The 27,123-nt window shown below is 44.1% G+C and overlaps 2 protein-coding genes across 2 annotated transcripts in view; both read right to left on the reverse strand.

The window, feature by feature from the left end:
* Positions 1–27,123, reverse strand: part of LOC140374132 (uncharacterized) — a 181,185-nt gene that overhangs the window by 114,693 nt on the left and 39,369 nt on the right. The window lies entirely within an intron of this gene.
* stk40 (serine/threonine kinase 40) lies at positions 6,219–26,703 on the reverse strand. Its single transcript, XM_072461464.1, has 11 exons — positions 26,439–26,703; positions 19,199–19,325; positions 18,295–18,380; positions 17,001–17,144; positions 15,241–15,465; positions 14,646–14,698; positions 10,416–10,531; positions 9,458–9,602; positions 9,247–9,366; positions 9,049–9,133; positions 6,219–8,958 (listed from the first exon to the last, which is right to left on the reverse strand). The coding sequence occupies exons 2-11, from the start codon at positions 19,314–19,316 to the stop codon at positions 8,740–8,742; spliced, it is 1,311 nt and encodes a 436-aa protein (XP_072317565.1). The 5' UTR covers positions 19,317–19,325; positions 26,439–26,703; the 3' UTR covers positions 6,219–8,739.

A 27,123-nucleotide genomic window follows, 5' to 3' on the forward strand; every position in this document is an offset into this window, starting at 1 on the left:
AGGTTCCTTTAATATCTAGATTTACTCAGGAGTTCATCACATTTGGACTAAAACATTTGATGCGTGGAGCAAATATCTACTTATGGCGGAGATCGCCAACCATATCTTCTTATGTTCCAAAGATATTCATCCACTGTATCCATAATGAGAGTTCTGAGGCCCAAATATTATTATTATTATTGGCTCGAGCCATTCCATGGAATAGAATGTGACGAGTCTTCGTTATTGCCTGGTTAGGCCCGAGCGCCACAAGCTGGCGAGAGGCCCATTAGTCTCGTAAGGCCGTGCGAAGCACGGCTGCGAAAGTGCGCACGTAGTGCGCACAAAATCGAGCGCGAAGCGCTCGCCCACTTCCAAACACTCACTAACGCACTCCTCCACTCATGCACGCCCCGTGCATGCTAATTAGTTGTAGGAAAATGGAACATTACCGTTGTAAACGGGCGAAGCCCGTGCAAAAGTTTGCACTAAACGAGCACTTTACATTGGGATGACGACCGCGAAGCGGTCGTCATCCCCATATAAAGCACTCATTTGCGCTAAGTAGCTCACGAATACGTTCCCCATCTCTTGCATGTTCCGTGCATATAAGCATGTAATGCAAAAATTGAACATTATTACTGTATAGAGGGCCAAAAAAACAAAGTGGGCGGAGCCCACTCAAAATTATCGAAAGTACCCGTCAGTGACCAGGGACCCACACCATGAGGTAGGAAAGCGCGAGCGCTTTCCGAAAATGTATAGTTTATGATATTTGAAAAATGGGAAACATTGTTTTCGCATCGGAATATTATTCTTTCTTCTTCTTCTCGGGACCAACCCCCCTATTTTTCACCCAGTGAACATTGACGAAAAGTCACAAAAATTTGCACACCTCTAAAAATCGTGCCTCTCTACATTCTGGCTATTTCCCTTTTCTAAAATAAAAAAATGGCGCGTCAGCCCCCCCAAATGTACCAAAAATGCATTGAGGGATGGGAAATGACCCAAAAAAAATCTGATCGTAGAATCATGAAATTTGGCGCAAAGGTAGATGGTGACAAGAGAAGTAAAAAATATTATTACGGCAACGCCGTCTGCCCAACCAAATGTCGGCCATATTGCTTCAAAAATGGCTAAACATGACTTCGGAGTTTTTCCAAACGTCGTACTTTTAAAGCTGAAATTTGGTGAAAATGCTACTGAGGAGTGGGACATCAAAAGTTATCCAAATTACATTGATACCTCTCACGGTCTCTGTGCGGCGAAGCCGCAAACTGTAGCTAGAATTTCAGAAATCTCCCATATATAAAATTTCTGCCGTTTGCGCAGATAAAGTCCGAATTGCGTCAAATTAGAATCAGTTGTTAAACTCTTTGCCCTAAACCTACTTGAAGTGAAATAAATTTATCTGGCGCCACAGCGCCCCCTACAGATTTTATATGGAGGTTGAATGTTTAGTTTTGCGAAATTATCTGAAATTTGACACACAACTCAATTTTAGCATCCCCATCAAAAAAGTCAATGAGACCCATGTCATAATTGTTATGGCGTTGCCGTAGCGATGACCAAAACCTCCCATGTTATTCCAATGGGGAAATCGCCAGAACATGTTTACACTTTAGACTTTCACAAACTCCTCCCAGGGCGTCAGCCCTATTAACCTGAAATTTGGTGAGACTCATCTTCAGGGGTGGACCATCAAAAGGTATCCACATTTTCATTCAAAGAGTCACGGTGTCTGTGCGGCAAAGCCGCACATTTTGCCAAGAATTCAAAATAGAATTGCTTTTTGATGGTAAAACAAAGGGGAGAAGATGTGACAGCGTCACAGATTCAGCAGTAGGCGTAATAAAAGGACAATTGGGGCGCGTTAGCGCCCCCTCCTCTTGCGGCGTGGCGGCGGCGTAGCGAGGGCCGATCATTGCCGCTTGCGGCTATATTTGTTATTGTTTTTTCTGTTGTTGTTGTTTAGTTTCTGTTGATCTATGTTCTAATAAAAAAAATTAAAAAACACCACCATCATCATCATCATCATCATCATCATCATCATCAACAACAACAACAACAACAACAACAACAACAACAACAACAACAGTGTTTTCTAACTGCATATATAACCAGGCCAAAGTGTGGGGATGTAATTCAGTAGTTTTATTTAGTTTTTTTAATTGTTTCTTTTTTAACCCCAAATAACTAAATCCTGTCTCTATGAACACAAAGCATTCTCAGCTGATGCACCAGTGACAGGTGAAAGAACGACCAAAAAATACAGATAAATAGCCGTGTTATTCGCGAGACACTCATTCATGTCAGGAAATATGATTAGCGAGTAACACTGCACAATTAATTGCGGTCAGAAATGCATTGTTGCAATAATTAATCCCAGCTTTTTATGAGACTAAACAGTAATTATTAGTTAAGACCTCACAAACATTTACTGAAATATATCATGCTTGTATTATCCCAGGAGCTGTCCATTTTGAAGTTGTATTTAGCAAAAGACAGCTGGGGAGACACGCTGTTTACATGACAGCTGCTGATGTACGCATCCAACAATCTTCAGAGCCACTCAAGCAAACGGCTACCATTTACCACTAAATAGTAAATACAAGATACAATCGCTTCACATGCGCACCCATCTGGAAACATGCTCGCTGTTTATCTTTTGTCATGTGTGTGGATGTGTTTGTCATGTCAAGAGCACGGCCTCACCCTGACGTAGCCTTGTAACAGCAATCGTTTGGCCGAGATACACGAGGATTTAGAGTTTGCCCTTAACAGATGGTTCAGTTTATCATGGGGACAAAGTATCTGTGGAACTTTGAACCCTGGAATCCAAGCAAGGCATCATGGGAAACAGAGTGAAAGGAGAGCGCAGGCCCTGATGGTGGGAACGTTTTTTTACCTAATTATGAGCGTAGACGTTGAGTTGTCAAGTGTGTCAAATGTGCAATGGGAACCAGTGAGGTCTGGGGATGATATGCAATTTTAAGGTTTGGACGACGAGGACGAGGACATCTGCTAAATAGAAAATAAGCCAGCCTGATCCAGACTTATACTCCTCCACGCAGTAAAGCACTTTGCATTGCCTTGTGTACGAATTGTGTTCTACAATTGCGTTGGCATAAGGGCAAATAAAGGTCCTGGTGACATCATTTTGAAAATAAAGAGAATTGCAATTTCAATTTGACTTTGTGATTGATCATTTCAGAACATCAGGATTTCCAGGAACATCCAGTCACATTAAAATTAGAGAGAAGTTGGAACTATGGACAGTTACACCTGTTGTAGGGTTATTCTCCAAGTTTTTTTTCATCATAAAATACTTACACCTACTTTACACCTAAAGACCCACCAGAGCCAAATCAACATTTAATGGTACGAAGTGTCTTTGTAGCAAAAAACAATTGGAAAATAGTGACATGTAAAATTAGCACAAAAAATGTAAGGTATAAACTACAACATGCAGACAATTTAAAATTAATTATGTACACTAAAACACAGCATGTCCAAAAAAAAGTCACCTCTTGGATTCAACTAAGTAAACACAGTAGGGTCTCTTCCTACTGGAGAACTGCTGCAGGTGATGATCTTTCAGCTGAAACCCAACCGATGCAGTGAGTTTTGTCAGGGGATTTGTCTTTCCACATGGTTGTTTCAGAAATGAGCCTCATTTCTGAAACAACCATGTGGAAAGACAAATCCCCTGGTCATGGAAAAGATGTCAGTATGTTTGGGAAGGGTCAAATCATTGCGAGCAGAGAAATATCTAAGGAGAAGCAGAAACTAATCTGCCTCTCCGAGCTGGAGAAGGCTTTGTGCAGTGGTCACTCTCTCAATCATCAACACAAGATCAACTGTGAAAAATATTGCAACAATGGATGTAAATGCTTTTTTAAATATTGCAGAAGCTTATTGAAATGATGCCACAGTGAATGTGTGCTGTAATCAAAGCTAAAGGTGGTGCTACGAAATATGAGAGCATGTGCCTCTTTTTCATTTTGGACAGGCAGTGTATGTATGCATTATCTAACATGAGGAAGGATAACATGTTTAAGGTCAAGGCCAGGGCAATAAGTCTTACATGTGTGTGTGTGGGTTGAGATTTAATTAGGCCCGAGCGCCACAAGCTGGCGAGAGGCCTATTAATCTCGTAAGGCCGTGCGAAGCACGGCTGCGAAAGTGCGCACGTAGTGCGCACGAAATCGAGCGCGAAGCGCTCGCCCACTTCCAAACACTCACTAACGCACTCCTCCACTCATGCACGCCCCGTGCATACTAATTAGTTGTAGGAAAATGGAACATTACCGTTGTAAACGGGCGAAGCCCGTGCAAAAGTTCGCACTAAACGAGCACTTTACATTGGGATGACGATCGTCGTCATCCCCATATAAAGCACTCATTTGCGCTAAGTAGCTCACGAATACGTTCCCCATCTCTTGCATGTTCCGTGCATATAAGCATGTAATGCAAAAATTGAACATTATTACTGTATAGAGGGCCAAAAACACAAAGTGGGCGGAGCCCACTCAAAATTATCGAAAGTACCCGTCAGTGACCAGGGACCCACACCATGAGGTAGGAAAGCGCGAGCGCTTTCCGAAAATGTATAGTTTATGATATTTGAAAAATGGGAAACATTGTTTTCGCATCGGAATATTATTCTTTCTTTCTTTCTTTCTTTCTTCTTTCTTCTCGGGACCAACCCCCCTATTTTTCACCCAGTGAACATTGACGAAAAGTCACAAAAATTTGCACACCTCTAAAAATCGTGCCTCTCTACATTCTGGCTATTTCCCTTTTCTAAAATAAAAAAATTGGCGCGTCAGCGCCACCAAATGTACCAAAAATGCATTGAGAGATGGGAAATGACCCAAAAAAATCTGATCGTAGAATCATGAAATTTGGCGCAGAGGTAGATGGTGACAAGAGAAGTAAAAAATATTATTACGGCAATGCCGTCCGCCCAACCAAATGTCGGCCATATTGCTTCAAAAATGGATAAACATGACTTCGGAGTTTTTCCAAACGTCGTACTTTTACGAACTCCTCCCAGGGCGTTGGCCCTAAAAAGCTGAAATTTGGTGAAAATGCTACTGAGGAGTGGGACATCAAAAGTTATCCAAATTACATTGATACCTCTCACGGTCTCTGAGCGGCGAAGCCGCAAACTGTAGCTAGAATTTCAGAAATCTCCCATATTTAAAATTTCTGCCGTTTGCGCAGATAAAGTCCGAATTGCGTCAAATTAGAATCAGTTGTTAAACTCTTTGCCCTAAACCTACTTGAAGTGAAATAAATTCATTTGGCGCCACAGCGCCCCCTACAGATTTTATATGGAGGTTAAATGTTTAGTTTTGCGAAATTATATGAAATTTGACACACAACTCAATTTTAGCATCCCCATCAAAAAAGTCAATGACTCATGTCATAATTGTTATGGCGTTGCCGTAACGATGACCGAAACCTTTCATGTTTACACTTTAGACTTTCACAAACTCCTCCCAGGGCGTCAGCCCTATTAACCTGAAATTTGGTGAGACTCATCTTCAAGACCATCAAAAGTTATCCACATTTTCATTCAAAGAGTCACGGTGTCTGTGCGGCAAAGCCGCACATTTTGCCAAGAATTCAAAATAAAATAGCTTTTTGATGGTAAAACAAAGGGGAGAAGATGTGACAGCGTCACAGATTCAGCAGTAGGCGTAATAAAAGGACAATTGGGGCTCCTCTTGCGGCGTGGCGGCGGCGTGGCGGCGGCGTGGCGAGGGCCGATCATTGCCGCTTGCGGCTATATTTAAATCCTGTTATTGTAATGTAACGTGTTGGGGCCTGTATATTTGAGCAGAGGCTGGTCAGCACAGTATTTTACCTGCTGCCTTCCCAGTCGTGCTCCTGCCATGTGCTGGTCAAGAGGGTTAAAGTACAGAGGTCAAAAAGTGGCAAAATACATTGAGACTGACATGATGCCATTTGTTACTTAAAGTAAAGGTATTCTAATAAAGTCCGATATTAGCTGGCTGTATTTGACCTCTTCCCCACACAACGTGATCAGGCCATGTAAATCTAAAGCAAGGTACTTTAAGACTACCTTCTCATTACAGTCCACACACTGCAGATCTACAGCTCTCATTGGAGTGAGACGTTTTTCCTTTTGCTGATGGACTTTTAGTCAACTGCAAAAGTGTGCCACCTGCTGGCAATGAAATCACACGGCACAAAACAGATGTTTTAAAATATCAAAGTTTATTGCTGACATGCATGTAGAGATCTGATGTAGAAAAATATGCTTTTATACAAACGTGTATTTATCTGTACAATTATGCAGTTTTATGTATCTAGATGCCCGTGTATGACCGAGCAGCTTACAGCACTTTCCCACCGACACATTTCATATCCTACACCTGGATTCCAGTTAAAGAAAAAAGTCAGCAATATATAAATTACTTGCAAAGACTTTAGCGAGACAAATCATAAAAACAAGAAATTTACATAGTCCAATTTTGAGGGAATACAGTTTTTGTTTCTAGGGCAAAACATCTTCAAGTTCTTATTGGTTGCTCTGGCACGCCGTGCAAGTTTTAAATCATGCAACATTTGACAGTTTTAACCTCACACACATTCCATGCTTTTCAGTCGCGGCCTACCACCACACAGCTCTGAAGAACATTACAACGTGGTACAATCCACTAGATAGCAATGTGAAACATTTTAAAAGGGGAAAGATTACTCAAATTTACATTAATGGACTATGCTGAAGAGGTGTAAGACACATTCACAAATGATCATCCAATGTGAGCGTTCAGCGATTGTTCGGGTGAATTAAAAAAACAACATAAAAACACCCTTTTCTGGTGAACCTACACTACTACAATACTGCTGTTTGACCATAGCTTCACATTGTGGTGGGAGAAAGCTTTCCCAACATATTCATTTACCAACTGAATGTAAATAATGTCATATTTACATAGTGACCAGAGAGCACAGCCTCCAGAAGGACCTAGTGAGAAAAGGAAAAACATAAAAAGGGAATATCGTTGTTAAAAAAAAAATATTTATACACAAGTCAGCCTCAATATTAGTGTAGCTTAAACTGGCCAGTGTGTGTGGCAAAATGGCAAGAATATAATTAAAGAAAGAAAATGCTACTTTAAATAAATGGTGATTAGAAACGCAATTGTTTTTAAAGCTAGGCATTCATAGAGGGGTCCATCTTGCTGAAATGAGCCCCGTTGTTTAGAAGAGAAAGCGTCACAATTGAATGAATAAATAAAAATCGACATGAAATGACAAAGATGACAACATTTGAGCGAGTTCATGCAACAGTTTCAATATAAATAGTAAGTCTGGATGACCTAAAGCTAGTACCAGTACGCAAAGGCCAGCTGCAGTATACGGATGGCTAACAGTCACTGCTTCGTCGCTTTGCTATGGTTCGAAAAGACACGGCTGCAACAAAACTGGAGCTCTAACACAGATATTACAGAATGGAATACAAGTGAGGGCTTAAAGGTGACGGATATGCATTTGTGAGTGAAGGTGATGGATAGCTAACACATTCAGTCAAGCCTCGTGTTGGTAAAGCCTGCTCTGAATCTCACAGTGACAGCCACCAAGGCGGGCCAGTTAACACAGAGGATAGCTTAGACTTCGAGGGACAGTGAGCCATAATTCACCTGGCCTCGCGGACACTGCAGGCCTCTCGGAGTACGCAGTTCACATTCAAACGTTTGTCCCAGCGGATGAGTTGACAGAGAGAGGAGAAACCGGGGAAGTCGGGATACCTGGAAGCCATGTGATTCTGAATTAGGCCGTGGGCACCAGTTCCTTGGCTAAGAGGACTTTTAAGATATGATTTTTGGCAATATAAACTGACAGTGTCCAATGTTCACCACAGGGACCACTGGGGAAGCGATACCATAAATATGCCTTGGCAAGAGGTCCAACAGTTTAGTCCCATTCAGTTCTTGGCGTTGTGTTTCCAGGTACCGCACACTAGCTGCCTAAATGCTATTGTTACACAGGGAAGGGGCTGGACACGGAGACAATGCTTTAGTGAAAATGAAAGGATGCTTGAAGACAGCCTTTTATTTTCTCAGGTTCAATGCCAAAGACGGGGAGAAAACGCTACGAAAAAGGTAAATATGATTTAAAAAAGCTTATTCAAAATTGTGGAAACCAAAAAAGGTTCCATACAATTATAACTTTGACAGAAAACATTAATGCTTTATGTCACCGGTGGCATCAAGACCAAGTTGTTACAATTCCTTGTCTCAAACAGAGAACATGGTTTACCAACAGAGACGACACGGAGGTAGATTTAGCTGACTTTCCAGACAGGACTGGACTGTTACAGAGGAGCAGAGTGGAGGAAGGGAGGGACATCTGAAATCCAATACCATGATCCACCAGGAGAGAAGGGCTGCTACATGTTCTGGCCCGGTGCAGGATCCAGAGGAAGTGTTCAGGCGAGGGTGACCCCAGGCAGAGCGTGCATCCTCAGGTACGTCACACAGTGAGACTGTGGCCGTGCTGAGGCCCAGAACCTTTGGTTCAAACCACCCTCAGGTGTCCAGGCTTTCCTGCACAGCTGCACACACGAAGAGTGACATTTTGTGTTGTCAGTCCATTCTGATCTCCTCACATGTACAGCCCCGCAGGGCTGACTGGATGGGCCCTCAGTTTAGTTTAGGGCTCCTAGTGCTCAGTCCTCTCTGGGCTCCACAGCAGACCAGAGGCTAAAGAGGGCTCTGAGGGTTATTTACGGAGGAATCGTTGTGCCAGGATGGCTGCGTCCAGGGGGTTGACAGGCTGGGCATCATGACCCAGACGTCTTACAGGGGGGAGGCTGCCAAACTGACGCTTGCTCAGGAAACTCTTGGCCTCATGAATAGTGTTCTTCTCTTCAGCAAGGAGCAGCTGTTGTCGCATGTAGTTCTCAAACTCGTATTGCGAGGATTCCTCTATAGCCTTGGCCTGAAAAGTGAGAATATTTTGATTTAGTAGGGCTGCATGCATAAAAGCACAGCGTTATTGAATGAAAGTCGTCATGAGAAGGTCACTCACATCCTGTAGATGTTCTGCGTGATTGACTTGATCGTCAATATCTGGTACAACCTGCAGGGGGCCACTCATCGATGAAACAGACTGCCTGTAATTGAATTAACAGTAAGCCCTTTAGTCATGTTGTCCAGAGGAATTTGGTTCATAAAGCGCCACACAGCCGTAGTAATTATTCATTTGTCCAGCAGGTGGAGCCCTTACCAAGAGGCAATGATGGCACTGAGGGACTCGAGGACTTCTCCTGCAGCGAGCCGCTGCTTAGGGTCCAGGACCAGGAGCTTCCTGATCAGACACACAGTGCTCTCGGACACACGGCCATCCCTGTGGGACAGACGGTCAAGTGTCTGTTATACTCCGAACATGCAAAGCCCTTTGTCTACATTCACTTCTGAGAGCAGTGCGTGATACTCACTCTGGGATGGAATACTCTGCAGCCTTGATCTTGCGGAAGAGTTCTTGAGGTATGCTGTCATAGAAGGGGAACTGGCCGTACAACATGGTGAACAGGACCACGCCGAGTGCCCACATGTCACTGGGTTTGCCGCGGTACGGTCGACCTGCACTCAATACCAAGGAAACAATGCTCAGTGATGCAGAACCAAAAAAAAATAAAAACACGCAATCAACAGGCTTATACAACACAATCCCTCTATTTGCCAAACAGTGACTCACCATTATCAAAAGTCACCCATGTTCTATGATTCATTGAAAAAAAAAAAAAAAAACAAACAAACCTTACACAATTAATTATTTGCTTTTTAATCTGCTGGAGATATTGAATGGGTGATGCATGATGTACGTAAACCTTCAAAGCTCTATAAGGCCAGATATTGTTACAGTCAGGCAGGCGGCAGCAATAGCAGCGGGCAATTATTGTTGAGGCTTGTGACACACACACACACACACACACACACACACACAGCGGGGGATGGGACGGGGGAGATGGGAGTAGTTTCCCTCCACTGACTCAGAGCATGACTCACTGGAGCTCTGCTTAATTGTGTGCCTGTCACGTTATGCTGATCTACACGCCCGACTTCCAACTACACTAGAGTCAATGGTGGAAGGTGTAACTAGAATGTATAAAAGATCTCACTCAGAAACGCTACATCACAATCATTAAGCACAAAAAGGAAACATTAATCATTCTTAAGCGATAATCAAAATAAAACTAAACTGAAATATTGTAAATTGTGCAATTGCCACATGTATGATTTTGGTCAAGGGAGACCTCTACAACGAAACATAACATCTAATCTAAACTACAAAATCGGTCCATGGCCAATTGTAGGCAGAAGCTCTTCATGCAAACCCTTATCCTCATGTCCCAAAGCCCAAAGTACACACAGATTGAAGTATTTTTCACTCACCACTCAAAACATCAGGGCTAATATAGGCAGGGCTTCCTCTCTGATCTTTCAGCAGGTCATCCTCGCTCACCAGGTGCTTTCCCAAACAGAAATTCGTTATGGTGATCCTATGAGTCCTGCGGCACAAAAACATTATCTATTAGAATTCTTAGTTTTAATTTGCAATGGCTGTTGAGCAGAGAGTATTTAAGCATGTACGATACAATATCCTTGGGCCAATTAATGAACGTCATAGCGCACAATGAGAACATTTTCAGATGAGGACTAAGGTGCAGTGCCACCATTAATTCAAGGTCAAGCAAAGGTGAAGGTAGCGATCGTCATAAGGCGCTGGTACAGCTGGCAGCCCGGTGTAAACGCTCTCTCTTCTTTCTCACACTTATTGTGCTTTATCTCCTATATTTTGTAAATATAGTTAGTATATTTTTTTCTATTTTACTGTACGATAGGGACACGCGCTGGAATAGTTTTTTTAATTCAACTGTTTTTGACTTTTTTTCGGCTGGATTTGAGCGTTTTTCGTTGCGTTCGTTGTGTTGTTGTGACGTGAGCTAGCTCCGAGCGAGCCCACCAGCCCCCCCCCGCGCCCTCCGGCCGCGCTAAAGTACGGCATGTCGTCGGTACACGTTTATGTACACGTTTATATGAAAGAGGAACTTGACGAACGATCGGGACACGCACTGGAATCGCTTTAAATTAACTTGTTTTGACTTTATTCAGCTGGATTGAGTGTTTTCGTCGTGTCGTTGCGATGTGTCTTGGCTCTGAGTCCCCCGGCTCCGGCCCCGCCCCCCGGCTCCGGCCCCGCCCCCCGGCTCCGGCCCCGCCCCCCGGCTCCGGCCCCGCCCCCCGGCCGGCGCCATACCGCATTTCCACAAAGGAGGAACTCATGAAACTGCGGAGAACAGTCGTCTTACCCGGAGATCGTCACGTTATCCCGTCGCAATACTGACCTAACCTAATACTGATGTGCAATTCTGTCGTATGTGCAATTGCTGTTGGAATTCATGTGCAATTACTGTGAAATTCATGTGCAATCTATGTGCTGTCGTGACACATATTCATGTGCAATTACTGTCGGGATCACATGCAATGGTATTTATGTATTTATTTGTCTATGGGGGTTTTTATTTATTTATAGGAGATCTTCTACTGAAAGTGTTTTTCAGACTTCCTATAAGTGATCTGTTCTTCTGTATCTACCTCTGTATCTACCTGCGTTGCACCAATGAAATTTCCCCATGTGGGACAATAAAGGATTATCTTATCTTATCTTATCTTATCTTTTGCTAAAACAAGATTCTTGTGAAACACTGTCCCATTTCCCAGGACGTTTAGTCCCTTAAGCAGCCGCTCCCACACAGCTCATTTCTTTAGGCATTATTAGATTTTTTTTCCCTGTTTTTTTTTTTCCTTGTGCCTCAAAAAGAAAATGTACATATTTTAATGCATATAAAACCCAATGCACAAAATCATTTGATATTTACAAAACAATCCATTGCAGAACACAACCTGAGAAGACTCAGTTTAAGTGGGCAGATTTCATGAAGCAGAATGTGGAGTTACTGTGATTCACTTAACTATATTTAGAGCTATTGCAGAGTGAAACTCACTTTTTCTAAACAAAATGAATAGACTCAGCTGCACAGCAGTATTCTGCAGAATAGAAGGAAAATAGAGAACCCACACTTAGACAAACATATGACTCAACCTGTGGCTTAGGATAATTGTCTCGATGACTAATGTTTCTTGATCACGCTCTGGCAGAGGACTATATAAAGCTCTAGAAGCTTTAAAAGTGTAGACAAATGCAAAGTGCATGCTCCTCTCTTACACATGTACTCATGTAGTCTGAGGCAGACATGGTCCCGGGCTCCTCTCTGGATTACGCTCCACAGCCACATCCTTTCCACAAAGCCTGAGGTCAACAGCTTCCTCTATTCGCTCACACTTTCACACTCAATGCTTCACTCCCAAGTCTGGAACCATTTCTAGTGAAGGTCATTTTCCCCACAAAATTAAAATCTTCTCATCAATTAGCAGACTGAGTGGTCACGACAGTTAATTATGTGATAAGCCTTTGTAATGAACATACAGTGGCCTCATGCTCAAGGGCCCGGGCCAAGGTACAGTGAGGCACTCTTCATAAAGGAAGCTTTTATGTGGAGGGTCCTTGAAGGAGCTTGCCTTTTTGTCTAACTATCACGACTCCAGCTTCCATTCTTCAACCGGAGATTGGCTAAATGAAATTGCATGTTTGCCTCATGAGGCAAGGGTCCCTGAGGACGCACGAGAGACCACACCATGGCTGCTTCCTGGTCATATGACCCGGGGAGGCAGGAAACCAGAAACCCAAATGATACTCATGACTCCCACCATGCAATATTCTGCTGAAAATACACCAGCTGAAGAGGCCAGGCAGGAAGAAGGTTAAACACTTTGACATAAGGAGCAGATTGCATTACTCAGAACAGTACGGAAGTCAAGAAGGGAAGGAGACACTTCAACATTTAAGAAAAGATAAGTGCAATAAATGTCAGTTGTGCTTCTCATTTAAAAAGGTCATCCAGTAAAACGTGTCAACTCTTGCATAAACCCTTTTTGATGACATGGTATGCTTCCTAGAATGATGACTTGGGATTTCCGTTTGTCACACAGTTAGGTGGAGTTACACAACGGGAAGCACAAAAACAAGGAAACGGCGCAGAAACAAGTTTTCGGGAAAGGTGACAAAAGGGGAAAAAGGATAGGCACTGAAAGCTAAGGACTCTCGGGTGCTTTAGTGTGCAGCGCAGGCCGGCTGTGAGTCAGCTCTGAGCTATGGGGCCTTTGGCAGACCTCTCCTTTGTCTCCAGCTGGGACGAAGTGTTCAGCTCGTCTGCCCCCCTCACCACCACCCTCTCTGTTTCATCATCAGCACCACTGCCACTACGCCGCTGCAGACAGGCTGACAGAGTGTGTGCGGCAAAGTGACAAGCCAGGAACGGGACAGTGAGACACGAGTCCACACACGCATGCCACCATCAGACAGCTCCATCATTGCTGCTGGGAAGTGTGAGAACATTTATACCCAGAGCTTCCATCCCCTTTGAAATAGATTTGATTTTGGGTGCTTTGATCAAAAGAATGTTTAGATTCCAATTGAAAAAAACAAAAAGATTTATAAAAAGGATATCATTTTAATTATTGTTGAATTTGCAACAAAAATGGCATCAAATCCATGTTTTGTTTTTACATTGTGCAGTGGGCTAGGTCAATGCACATGCAAACATTGTAGAAAAACCCAAATAAGATAAACAGACACAATCTCTTGTATGGAAAATAAGGTATTTCAAGTGCGCGATTTTCACCGAGAAACACTTGTCGCTGGAGTAGAAAAATGGACGCTCACCCTCATGTGTTTTGGGACTGTCCGACTGTTCACAAAGAAAACATCCTGCAGCGCCTTACTAATCTGTGTGTGAATCTCGTTTACCTTCCAAAACACAGTTTCTGGGTCTAAAAACTCCTGCCATGGATACAATAAATGGATAGCTTCAGAATATACTTTTGGCAGGAGGCAGTGAAGCCATCACAAAAAAAATGGACCACACAGATTGGAACCAAAGTTCAAGGACTGGACAAAAATTGACCCATTTGACAGACCTGAGCAGTGCCGGGAACATTTTTGTTGTCTTGTGCTGCCATTATCCGTTTTGTTCTCTTTGTCATGTTCCAATTTTGAAAAGCAGAAAAGAAAATGGATAAAAACCCAATAAAGAATGGATGTCGCTTGAACTCAATATCCTGCTGTACTAAAACAGACAAACGGCCAATCTAAATGCATCAGTCTTTGCCTCAGAACATGACCCTTAAACAGCATGAATACAAACACCCTGAACTGTGAGCGGCTACAGGTTCATCTCAGTTCTGTACGAGATGCAGCCCCCCGTGACCTGAAGTGAACCATGCAGTGTGGAGCGGCACGCACCATTACTCTGGAAGGGGAACAAAGCTGCGAGAAAAACGGCAGAACGAGAGAAACAAGCCATTCAAAAGAGATGAATCATCGGCTTTTAATCTACAGGGCCGGCGATGGGCACAAGAGGGGCTCCGAGTTCCTGTGACTGATTTCACCCCTGGGCCTGCACCGTACTCTAAAAACGTATTGGCAGGAGCTACTAGCTGTATGAATGATTGACAAGCGGATGAGAGAGAACGACTGGTTGAGTAGAAATAGTTTCAGCTTACCGTTTGTTTAGAACCATGTTTCCAAGTTTGAGGTCTCTGTGCACAATATTTTTCTGTCAGCAAAAAGAAAGGGGAAAAAATATATAAAATTAGTCACTTCACATTGCGCAGCGTGATTCATGACGATCAAAACAACCACTTTGTTTCTAGGAGTGGCATGCGAGCGAAGGGAATGAGTAATGACAAATCAAAAGAACATTTCCTGCACAAATCATAATACAGAACGGCTTATGCTGTGGAGATGAGCCATAGATTTAACAGAATCATTATATTATTTACGAAAAGATCTGATGAAAAACAGAAAAGTTTCAGTATCTAGAAAAGTTGCTGTATTAAAAAAGAAAAAAAGCCAAAAGAGCAACTTTCTGAAATGTTGTGGCTAGTTTTACAGTCCATTCACATTTGTGCAATAGTTTTTTTGATGATTTTTTGAACCATTACATCTTCTGATAACTGTTGATTTTACACATTGGTCAGAATTGCCCAGCCCGATTCTACAGTTCATTCACTTTGTTTTTCAGCCCATTTGCTGGTTTCGGATCATGATTTTCTTCCAGTATAAAAGTACGTACAAAAACACAGAAACCGCCCTCACCTTATGGAGCGCCTCCACGACACGCACCACATCGTAGAAGATGACCACGGCCTCGCGCTCGCTTAGCCGCTTCTCTTTGATAACGTAATGCTGCAGGTTTATGAGGTCCGCCGTCTTGTCGCTGAAATCGTGAGCGCACAGGCAGTCCAGCACCAGGCAGATGCGCTTCTTCATCTTGCGCATTTTGTTGGCTTCAGAGTCTTCCACAATTTCGTAGGCCCGATCCTAGACAAGAGGAGATCGGACGAGGTTAGCTTTGTTGAGCGCATTTCAGAGGCACAAAGCCACAGCAGTCGGGATTTTAGCAGCGAGTGGCAAAATTGTATGATTGTCAAAGGCTAGTGATGACATTTTCGCCTGTGAAGGCTCAAAACGCAATTAAAATGAAAGAGCCGCTACGGTCTCATAGCAAATATAAAAAGCCCACCGCTAAATATTCACTTTGCACCAGACATCTAAAAAAGAAAATTCTATAAACGGTAGAAAACCAGATAAAGCAGTGGGAACACCACAGGCTACGCTTACATTTCCCACGTATACACAGTTGCAGTCAGAAGAGAGAACAACTATTCACTTTACATTTTGCGTGTTGTTATTTGAGAAAAGAAAAGCACCAGGCAAAAACAACAACTTAAACACATTTTGTCAGTCGAGCGTCTATAATTCTTCCTCGCACTGTCACTCAATCGGAATGTTGAGCTTTTAAATGAAAATGACGTCAGCGCGTAACCTCTACAGATGAGATTGTGTGTTCGGTGTGGACTTTTCCTCAAAACAATGTACAATAAGGTCTCATCTGGAACAAGGACTCTCCCAAAAATGAGATTCCAAATGTCAGTGGCTCTTTCAGTGGCTCTAGTTGAATAAAACAACTTATAATATAAGAATAAGGAAGTGAAGACTAAATGGGTGATGCAAAAAAACAAAACAAAAAACAAAGCGATTCCTCTTCGACCCGCTGCACAGAAACCCTATTGATTTGTGTATCAGGTTGTTGCTTCTCGCTTCAGATGCTGTCAGCACCTTGGAAGGCCTCCATTATGAAGTCGCTTTGTGAAGATGCGCTGTAATAATCTAATCAATATCTGGTGCCCTAACTGAGAAGACGCTCAATGCTGCTATTCTGAGCACAGTGACAGAAGCAGAGCACACAGGAAGTGGGAGAGGAGAGAGACGGAGGAGACAGATGAAACAATAATAAAGTTAGAAGAGGCAGACGGGGGGCATTGTGAATGGATGTGGCTCTGAATAGAAGATGACGCCATAGAACTGGGGCTTTATGCTACTCTGCTTCTCTATTCAAAGAGCTCGGATAAGGAAATAAAGACAGCTGGCTAGACCGACTAACCTCTGACCATATGAGATAGACAGAACAACAATGCACCCAAATAACACCAAGATGTCCAATTAGAAACAACGTTAGGTACACTGTCGATATTCTTCTTTTGAGAGCATTTAGGTACCGTATTAAATTATTTAATAATTGAAAATATAAATATTGTTCATTGTGGGAAGTGTGCGAAGCCAAAGTATGCACTGAAAAATCTAGACATTTGTTATGGCTGCCGTTTCACATTGCTAGTACAGAACAGATCCAAAATACTTGCAGCTTTAGAGCGCGAAATATACAATGACCTCAGAAGGATGTGCTAAGCCTCATCTAAAAGCGGTTGCAGAGTAGTTGACGAAACCAAAATATCACATGAAAAACGTGGGTCTCAACAACAGGAAGCGAGTGGGTTTCCATGAGTTGCCTGTACCTGAAAAAGGCTGTGGTGGTGAACCACACCGTCCTGGTTGTGCAGCAGAGACAGGAGGGAGTATTCTGTGTGCAGCAGCATCTTGCCCTGCCGCTCCTCCTGCGTCTCCCCGGCAGCATCCACCCGCTCTTCCAGTGTCAAGATCTAACACAGACGCACAGCAAGCATTAGAAGGTTACAAGACAGCAGCAGCAGCACAGGGAAGAGCGCTTTAGTCCAACCTGAATTTAGTTTGACACATACTTTGCTACTTTAATTACTTTGAATGACACAACAATTTATTGGCAAGTCCAAGTCATTCCCATTGACAACCAATAAAGATGGTCTAAGCTTTTAAGTGAAAAAGGGGGGGTGCAATACTTCGAGATAAGCATCTTTCCTCACTGTATGCAAATGTCACCACTTCAGAGTCGTACAATGGCCGCGTTAATGGGGCTTCAGTTTGTTCCCAATGCCACGTAACAAATAACACGCATAATGATTTACAGTCTTCACTACGAACGCACAACAATGTCAAGATTATTTGGTTAATCAATAATCGTGATTAGTCAAGACACAACATAAGAACTAAAAAAAACAATTTTTTTAGAAGCAAAATTAAGTCATTTAATGCCTCTAAAAACATTAAATATATAGTGCATTTATGTGACAGTTAATATCATAATAATTTTAGAAAGTTGGATCGGAACAGTAATGTGTCGATAATCGTGAATCATCATTGTATTAATAAACAAACTTAACTAATAGATATTGTGACCTCCCAGCGCACAAATAACCCAACATATGGCAACCAATGGGCATGCACTTCATTCCATTTTTTTTATTTTTTATTTAGACTTGACAGTAAGTAGGAGATGACCCCATCAAATCAGATCTTTCAAATAAAATTAAAAAAAAATCTTATGAACTCTGCGTGCTACTTGAGCTGCACTAGCTTTTGTGGAGCGCCCCTAGTCCTGAGGTAAACACGCAGCAGACAGTAAGGCGCTGTAGTCGTGTGCGCGAGGGGGCTGCGCCATGACACACTACGCGGCCGCAGGGGTCAAAAGTCGACATTCCAGGTGGAGCGCTACCTTCCTCTGCCTGCCCCCCCCCCAATACACAGAACGGCCACTGTGTCCTCACTTGTGCCAGAATGTGACAGCAGCCCGTAAAACTAACAGCAACAAAAGGGAGGTCAAAGGTTCACGTGTCTATTGGCAAATATTGAATTATACGGCTGTTTAGTGACCCGGGGCACCAGGGGGCGGGGGGGTGGTGGACCGCCAAAACACGTGCGATCCTTCAGACTTACTTTGAGCTGATAGAAGTCGTCGGTGCCGTCCTTCCTGGCCAGGCATTGCACTATGCTGGGCACGGGTGAGTTGCCCAGGCGAGGCCCTGCAAGCGTCGGGGAAAAAAAACAGAACAGCTGCATGAGCAAAAGGCATCGCTGTGTGTACGCAACTGGAGTGTGTTCTCACGCTGCAGCTCATTACAGGCAACGTGTGCGTGCGTCCATTAACACCCCGCGTGTCATGTTTTTGTTGGCACTTCCATTAGCGAACAGTCGTATCAGTAGTAGTTGTAGTAGCAGTAGAAAAAGAAAAAAAAATAGAAGATGCGCGGTAAGAGCGAGAGAGCAGCGATACTGAAATAACCTGGATGCAAGTTTCTGGCCGATGTCATGGGGGATCAGCAAAAATTCCAAACATTCTTCTCGCTGGGGTGAGTACAAACAGGCACCCCGCGACTGCACACATGTATACGGATACCTTTGTGGATGTCATGCACTAAACTGCCCACAAACGGTAATGGTTAATTATGTGTTCTGTCGCTTTATTGGCAGCTCATCGTTTCCCTTGTTTGACAATGGCCAGGTCAAAGCTGGAAGTGAGTCATTCATGAGTAAGAGATAAGCTGACAAACAGGTTACCTAAACATCATTAAGCTCCATGGTTACAGATTGGGAAAACTAAATGCATTGCCGGTCAACAGGCTAGTTTAATGTTTTATGATAAGTGAGTGATAAATGTTACACCGGACAATCATTTCTGGTTGCAAATCTGACCACGGGTATAATAGTTTAAAATCAAAGTAGTTTGGAACACCCGTCTGCTCCAGGGCAATTCTAACTATGCAAATTCCAATTAGTGATTCAACACTAAACGACCCATGTGTAATTCTCCCCGGCTCCAGTTCCTGCACAAAAGGCTTACCTAGGATGAAAGGGCCGGCTCTCTTGGCGTTATTGCCCGATATCCCGGGACACTGCAGCTTACTGGCCCTGCTCGATGTCTCTCCAGCCCCCCTTTCCGACGAGCGCCGCTTGGACATACTGGAGCTCTGTGGTGAAATAAATCTGATTAGTTTGCGGGATAAAGACAGTCGCTTTTAGGGTTTGCTCCATTCACGTTGATGGTCACATGCTGCAACTGCTGCCAGGAATAACAGCGGTAATCTTTGGCCAAAACAACGGAAACGCTTAAAAATAGTGTAGGCCAGAGTTGTCCCACGCTTGTCAACAGCGCACTACTGATTAGTGGTGTGTAGTGAATGGAGGTAAACTTCAGGGCAGCGCCGCCTACTCAATTTGGAATCTCCCTCCCACACATTTAGCAGCACCTAAGTGTGCGAGGCCATTATGGCTCCATTCACAGTGATGGGCGCTGGTGTGAGGGCTAACACCTCCGATTCAACTACCGCAAAGGCACAGTAACCAACAGGCCACAATCTGCAATGTAAATGCAAGTCACAATCAAAACAAAGGCTGCTACGTTAGCTTCCAAACCTGCAGAAATGCATGGCAGGTATTTTAGGATAATGTTTTATATAGAAGTATAATGGTATTAATCATGTTACAAATGAACATTCACAGAAGTTAAGGTGAAAGGAATAGCACAAAACACTGTATGCATGGATTATAAATCATCCCCATTATTATTCATCCCAAATTGGTTACAGACATGCAGTTGAACAGCCGTAAAAAACAGTTGTCAAAAAATAAACTGAAAATAAATATCAGTAAAAGGCTCTTCCTAAAGTGCAAGTTCTTTGGACAAAAAAAATGCATGTTTGTCAGTTGTACATTTCTTTCATTAGCTTTGTTTTGTTTCATTGCAATGACTCTAGCTTGAATGACACTTTGATTATAACTCCATTTGGTGCAGTAAATGACATTGTGCTTTATCATTTTTCTCATTAGAATCGATTGTATTTTATGAAAGTAATTCCAAAAATGAGTCATCGGTTACATCAGCGGCAGTCTAGAGTTGATAAAAATCCTGTGGCTCTTAATCTGCATGTTTTGCCTGAGAAGTCTGCACATTACCTTATCTGAGCAGGCCATCCTCTGAAAGGACGTGCATGTTCCGACATGGCTGGAGGACAACGTGCCGGGCTGTTTTAGTGTTTTGATAAGGAACCAGATCGACATGAGAAATTCAGCTACATGGGGTGACACATCATTACACAAACGACTCTTGAAGCTCCTCCCACACGTTCCAGAGTCAGAAGTATGCTTTGTTTACTGATATTACGTTCCTATGTGATGAAACCGTGCCGTTTCTCGTAACAGGGAAGTAAGGCCTTGAACCGAGAGTGATTCATCCGACTGTCCAGAGTTCTAAGTTTCTATTGAGCGGGAATCCTCTACTGTCCAGGTGATGACGGTCATAAAGACAATGAAGTGCATTTTCCTGCCATTATCTTCCAACATATTTGAAAAGGGAATGACAAATGGGGCTGGATAAAGGTGAACTGCATATTTCTTCTTGCGCTACAAGACAGTGATTCAGACATATGAAATCTAAGGCATTCACAACTGAACAAACTTAACTCCAAGACATTTCACCTTTGCATGACAAGTCTTAACAGGATACAGGTCACAAAAGTGAAATTACCCACAAAAGGGCAGAAATATCACTGTATGCCCCTAGTTGGAAGTTGTACCGTCCACGTTTTGTCCCATTTTTATTTTCAACTGGCTCTTTTCGTAGCATATTTTCATAAAAACGTAATGCTTGACATTCAAATGATGCATATCTTCAAAATGACGTCATCATTATCAATATTATGGCCTACCTCTAACAGGAGGGGTTGTCAGAAGAGCTGTTGACAAGTACAACATCTCATTAAACATCGACTTTGTGGAGTGTCTTTATGTAAAACGAACTACCAACAGTCTAAGCACATTAGCACAACAAATGTATTCTCAGAAGTTAGTCATGAGTCTGAAATCCCAAAATGAGGTCCTGACGAGCTGTGACATTGCTAATTAGAACTGGCATGTCACGAACGAACTAAAGCAGTCCATTAACGCCGCCGCTTTAAATGCAAGCCGTTTTCCCGCTGGCCAATGCGCTCGCCAGCCCACTTGTTTCAGAACTAAACAACTTGGCTGGTTTTGGGCCGAGGAGGAGGCTGGACAGTTGGCACTCGGGCTGATCTGAATTCTCACTTCCATGAGGCTTTTTGTGATCCTAGACAGCAGACAGTGTCATCGCTGTGTCTCTCGCCCATCTGCCTCCATCTCCACGAGTCATCACCCGCTGAGTCCATGAGCTGACGCCGTTTGTGGCACGAGTTACTGTGACACTGGGACACGGTGGCGGAGAAGCAAGGGACAAAATGTGCCTCAAGGAATTTAAACCGAATTTGGAGCATCGTTAGAATAATTTAGGGTAGAATCAAATAGTATCAGTCTCAACAATTTAATAATAAAATGTCTACAACTAGAACTTCAAGTAATCGTTTTAGTAAAACGTAAATGGAATGTAACGAATTCACATTGTATTAAAGGGCCGTGGAACAAATACTTTGATTAGAAAAGTGTATTCAAGTTTTTGTGGTGTAAACATTGTTATCTTTTTACAAATCAACAGAACCAAATGTATTGTCCTATAAAAAGACATTTGACTCCATCCATCCATCCATCTTCTGCCGCTTTATCCGGGGCCGGGTCGCGGGGGCAGCAGTCTGAGCAGGGACTCCCAGACTTCCTTCTCCCCAGACATTTCCTCTAACTCCTCCGGGGGGATCCCGAGGCGTTCCCAGGCCAGCCGAGAGACAGTCTCTCCAGCGTGTCCTGGGTCTTCCCCGGGGCCTCTTCCCGGTGGGACATGCCTGAAACACCTCCCGAGGGATGCGCCCAGGAGGCATCCGGAACAGATGCCCGAGCCACCTCAGCTGGCTCCTCTCGACGTGGAGGAGCAGCGGCTCTACTCCGAGCTCCCCCCGTGTGGCAGAGCTCCTCACCTTATCTCTAAGGGAGCGCCCAGCCACACGGCGGAGGAAACTCATTTCGACCGCTTGTATCCGCGATCTTGTTCTTTTGGTCACTACCCAAAGCTCATGACCATTGGTGAGGGTAGGAACGTAGACCGACCGGTAAATAGAGAGCTTTGTCTTTCGGCTCAGCTCCCTCTTCACCACAACAGTCCGATGCAGCGACTGCATCACTGCAGCCGCTGCATCGATCCGCCTGTCGATCTCACGCTCCATCCTTCCCTCACTCGTGAACAAGACCCCGAGATACTTGAACTCCTCCACTTGGGGCAAGGACTCCCCACCCACCTGGAGAGGGTAAGCCACCTTTTTCCGGTCGAGAACCATGGCCTCGGATTTGGAGGTGCTGATTCTCATCCCAGCCGCTTCACACTCGGCTGCAAACCGTCCCAGTGCATGTTGCAGGTCCGGGTTTGATGGAGCCATCAGGACAACATTGTCTGCAAACAGCAGAGATGGAATCCTGTGGTCCCCAAACCGGACACCCTCCGACCCCCGACTGCGCCTAGAAATTCTGTCCAGAAAAATTATGAACAGAACCGGTGACAAAGGGCAGCCCTGGCGGAGTCCAACATGCACTGGGAACAGGTCTGACTTACTGCCGGCTCCTGCTCCGGTCATACAGGGACCGGACAGCCCTGAGCAAAGGGCCCCGGACCCCGTACTCCCGGAGCACCCCCCAAAGGACACCCCGAGGGACACGGTCGAAAGCCTTCTCCAGATCCACAAAGCACATGTGGACTGGTTGGGCAAACTCCCATGAACCCTTGAGCACCCGATGGAGAGTATAGAGCTGGTCCAGTGTTCCACGACCGGGACGAAAACCACTCTGCTCCTCCTGAAATCGAGGTTTGACTATCGGTCGGATTCTCCTCTCCAGTACCTTGGAATAGACCTTACCCGGGAGGCTGAGGAGTGTGATCCCTCTGTAGTTGGAACACACCCTCCGTTCCCCTTTCTTGAACAGAGGGACCACCACCCCGGTCTGCCAGTCCAGAGGCACGGTCCCCGACCGCCACGCGATGTTGCAGAGACGTGTCAACCAAGACAGTCCTACAACATCCAGATACTTTAGGTACTCAGGGCGGATCTCATCCACCCCCGGAGCCCTGCCACCGAGGAGTTTGCGAACAACCTCAGTGACTTCAGCTTGGGTGATGGATGAACCAGCCTCCGAGTCCCCGGTCTCTACTTCCTCTTCGGAAGACGTGACTGACTTCTGACGTTTGACTCTGGGAGGAAAATTATTTGAGATTCAGAAAGGGGACTTGATCACCCAAATGTATTATTAGGCGACTTATCACAGTAGAAATGAGAGCGTTACCTGACTGGACTGTTGAATCTGCATTTTACATCTCTATGTACTGTATGTATGTATATATAAATATGTTTAGCGCAAGCTTCCAATACCATTGAAAGCTTTTGCACACACACTGCACCCTCTTTAAACACTGCTAGCGCTGAACATGTGCAATAGTGACGTAACCATGTGCAATACTGAATCAACCATGTGCAATACTGAATCAACCATGTGCAATACCTGTAAATAAGAGTGTTCTATTTTGTTTTTTTATACGGTTTACTTACCTGCTAATAGTATTACCTAGTCTTGTGCTAGCTATTTTTACTTTATTTTATTTCATTTTTATTTTATTCTATTATCATTATTTTATTGTTATTATCTGATTTTTATCTTTATTTTTTATTTTTATTATCTATTTTATTTCCCCCCCTCCATTCCCTATTAAGATAGGAGGAGTTTTGTTAGAGTTTTTGTTCATAAGAGTTCTTCTATTAAGAGTGTGTTTTGAAACTTCCTATAATCTGTCCTTTCCTCCTGTTCTACTGCGTTGTAACAACGAAATTTCCCCTTGTGTGGATATTAAAGGATTATCTTATCTTAAGTCATTTCATTAATGCATCGGATGTATTTACCATTTCAGCCCTATACTGTATGCCACACAGATGGAGGGGCCACCACCACAATGTTCCTCATGGCATTAAACATATCTATATAACCATGGATATGTATAACAACCACCAGGCAACATTATAGGTCAGATCTGTGCGTTCACAATAAACATTTCAAACACTATGTTAATATTAAGGAATATACTGGATTCCTTACCCTTCTATTTATAAGTCAAAGTTCAAGACTAAAGACACTTTCAAGACAACATTCTAGAGCCTTCTTTATTAAACATTGTGGCTTTATACTTGTTCTGATGAGGCTCAATCATTTTAAAACTTCACAAAAGGCAGAATTTGGGTTTGTTTTAGTATTGACGCTCGAGCAGTTATGCATGTGATTTTCTATAGTTTTGACAACCCTAGTGCAGAGATGACCCCGCTCACAGCAAGAATGCACTTGTATGAACAAATGCAAGATGGACAAGTTGAATATTGCACCATGGAACAATGTCATCAACCCCTCCACTAGAAAAAGCCACACGGCTTTAAAACGATAAAAGAGGACTCTGCACAACACCGTTTTTGAATGGTAGTGCATTTAGGTTGGATAGTAAACAATGTGCAGGGCAGAACCTTCCATCAGGCACAAAACCGCCTGCTACATCCAACAGTCTACACTCTGCACAGAGAAAATAACAGTGCCATATCTAACATGACTCATGAATTTCATTTGCAAAACACCAGAGCTAATGTACCCTGAGCGAAGCGTCTACCTATCAGCTGGAGCGCCGCGGACCCAACCCCTCCAACACATGTGAAAAAAAAAAAGAGCTAAGCAAAAGGTCAGTCCAACCAAACGTTGCACGATGACCTAAATGACAGCGGCGCACAGATCTCCATCTCGTTCTGATGCGGACTGTCAGGCCGGCCGTGTGACTGTACCAGAGGGAGCAGAGAACAGAAACAAGCCTCTGAATCATATCACACAAAAAGGAGAGGAGACATGCTGCCAGTGCCCACCAGACATGTGGGTTCCTGAAATAGCACTCTCTCTGAGCAAAATAAGTGCTGCGAAAAAGGTGTTTCTGGATCCACCTACCCGATTCACAAACACCATTCAGAGCTAAAAGATGTAGGTGTCAAATGGTGAAGTGCACAGACTTGACTTGGATGAACAATGAGTCAAATGCTGTCAAAAAGTGGGTCAAATGAGTCAAAAAAAAAAAAACGGAGATATTTGCTAGTGCAGATGCTTCTTAAGTCATGAATGTGTCCTGTAGCAGTTGTTTACTACCTTACCGCAGTCACATCGCCCTTGACCGCAAGTATAGCCGGTGTCACTGGACACAAGGTCACACACACACACGGGCTGTCATACGTTCGTGGTGCCATTTCGTGACTGTAGTGGTCAGACAATATTCAACTCTTTAACAGTCAGAGCCACACACCATTTGCTTTACGCAGTTTACGCACGCGTTCTTGTGCTTTTGGAAACTTTATGCGTAGAACAATGACACAACTAGATCGCGTTCTTTGCGTGTAATTGTGTGAACAGAAGTCTGAATTTGATCGCGTTTACGTGCGATCCATCCAACCGCGTGTCTCGGACTGCTGCTGCTCGGGAATAAGGAATCTCTCCGAGCCACGCAACTAAACTCAAGTAGAAAGGCGGTCTGCACGTCGCATATCTTGAATAATTAAGCGTGCAGTTAGACGAGGAACCATTACGTTCTGTGGCGGAGACGCAGAATACAAACTAAAATCCAAGCGGTGCGTGGAACAAAGCTTGCGGGATCTCTCTGCTGCTCAAGTCGCTGGCGCACACACACACACACACACACACACACACACACACACACACACACACACACACACACACACACACACACACACACACACACACACACACACACACACACACACACACACACACACACACACACACACACACACACACACACACACACACACACACACACACACACACACACACACACACACACACACACACACACACACACACACACACGGGAGTTGCGCTTTCCCGACGCAAAACTAGACACAAAATAAGCAGCTACAAGCGCGGTTAATGTCGGCATTGTCGGCGTGCCATGCGGGTTTAAATGCCTTTTGACGGGGCGAGCTGCGCGCGCTAGCCGGAAAAGCCCCGAGCAGCCGGGGGAGGCCATTTAAACAAAGTGGGTAACATTACAGCTGGGGCTAGCCGTGCCAGACGAGCCACATAGCACAACGGTCGCTTACCTCGAGCCGAAAGCGCCGGGGCTAAAAGTCTGCGTCTTCCCGTCACACCGTGGACATTTCGTCGGCTGCCGGGGCTGCGGTGTGTGCGCGGGGGTCTCGGCTCGAACGACGGCGACCACAGTGGCTCGGTTTCGGGACGTTTAGCCGCGGTAGCCGAAATGAGCAATTAAGGAAAAGCCTCCGCCGCTCTGAGCTGATCGCATCTTTCCACAGCGACAGCACCACCTGACAACGGAAATGACGCACACGAATGGCTTGACGGACAGCTCGCGCAGCCAATGGCAAAGCCGCACCGCTCCTCCCCCCCCTCCCTTGCCGCCCTTGCTTTGTGAAGGATTGCGCATTGATGATGAAATTCTTTGCATAATAAAAGTTGCCAAAACGCATTACATCATGGTTTTTCAGGACAGGATGCGATTTCCCAGTAGTAATAAATATGAATCAATTGTCCTCTTAGCTGATGTTTGCGCTGTCAAATCTGCCAGACGTGACCAGAATGCATGAGTTGGTCAAATAATAGAGTGGTTCAAATGCAAACTGTTTAAAGTTTCTTTTGATGTTTCAAAGTGATCTTTTCAAATATGAACCCAATATAGATAACGACCTACGCGTCCTAGTTTCAAACAGGTGGGTAGAATGAGAAAATGGGTGCCGAGTAATTTAAGTAAAGTTTGTTGTTGATTCA

Source organism: Eucyclogobius newberryi, unplaced genomic scaffold, assembly GCF_026437365.1.
Source record: "Eucyclogobius newberryi isolate DKJ021-1_F unplaced genomic scaffold, fEucNew1.0.hap1 SCAF_3, whole genome shotgun sequence".
Taxonomy (NCBI): domain Eukaryota; kingdom Metazoa; phylum Chordata; class Actinopteri; order Gobiiformes; family Gobiidae; genus Eucyclogobius; species Eucyclogobius newberryi.

Excerpts from the sequence above, each read along its gene's own strand:
- stk40 (XM_072461464.1), bottom strand. The coding sequence starts at position 19,316 with ATGTCCAAGCGGCGCTCGTCGGAAAGGGGGGCTGGAGAGACATCGAGC. Across the intron at positions 18,381-19,198 it reads AGCCGGCCCTTTCATCCTAG|GGCCTCGCCTGGGCAACTCA; the intron begins GTAAGCCTTTTG and ends CGACGCTTGCAG. Across the intron at positions 9,367-9,457 it reads GCAGAGTATTCCATCCCAGA|GGATGGCCGTGTGTCCGAGA; the intron begins GTGAGTATCACG and ends TCTGTCCCACAG.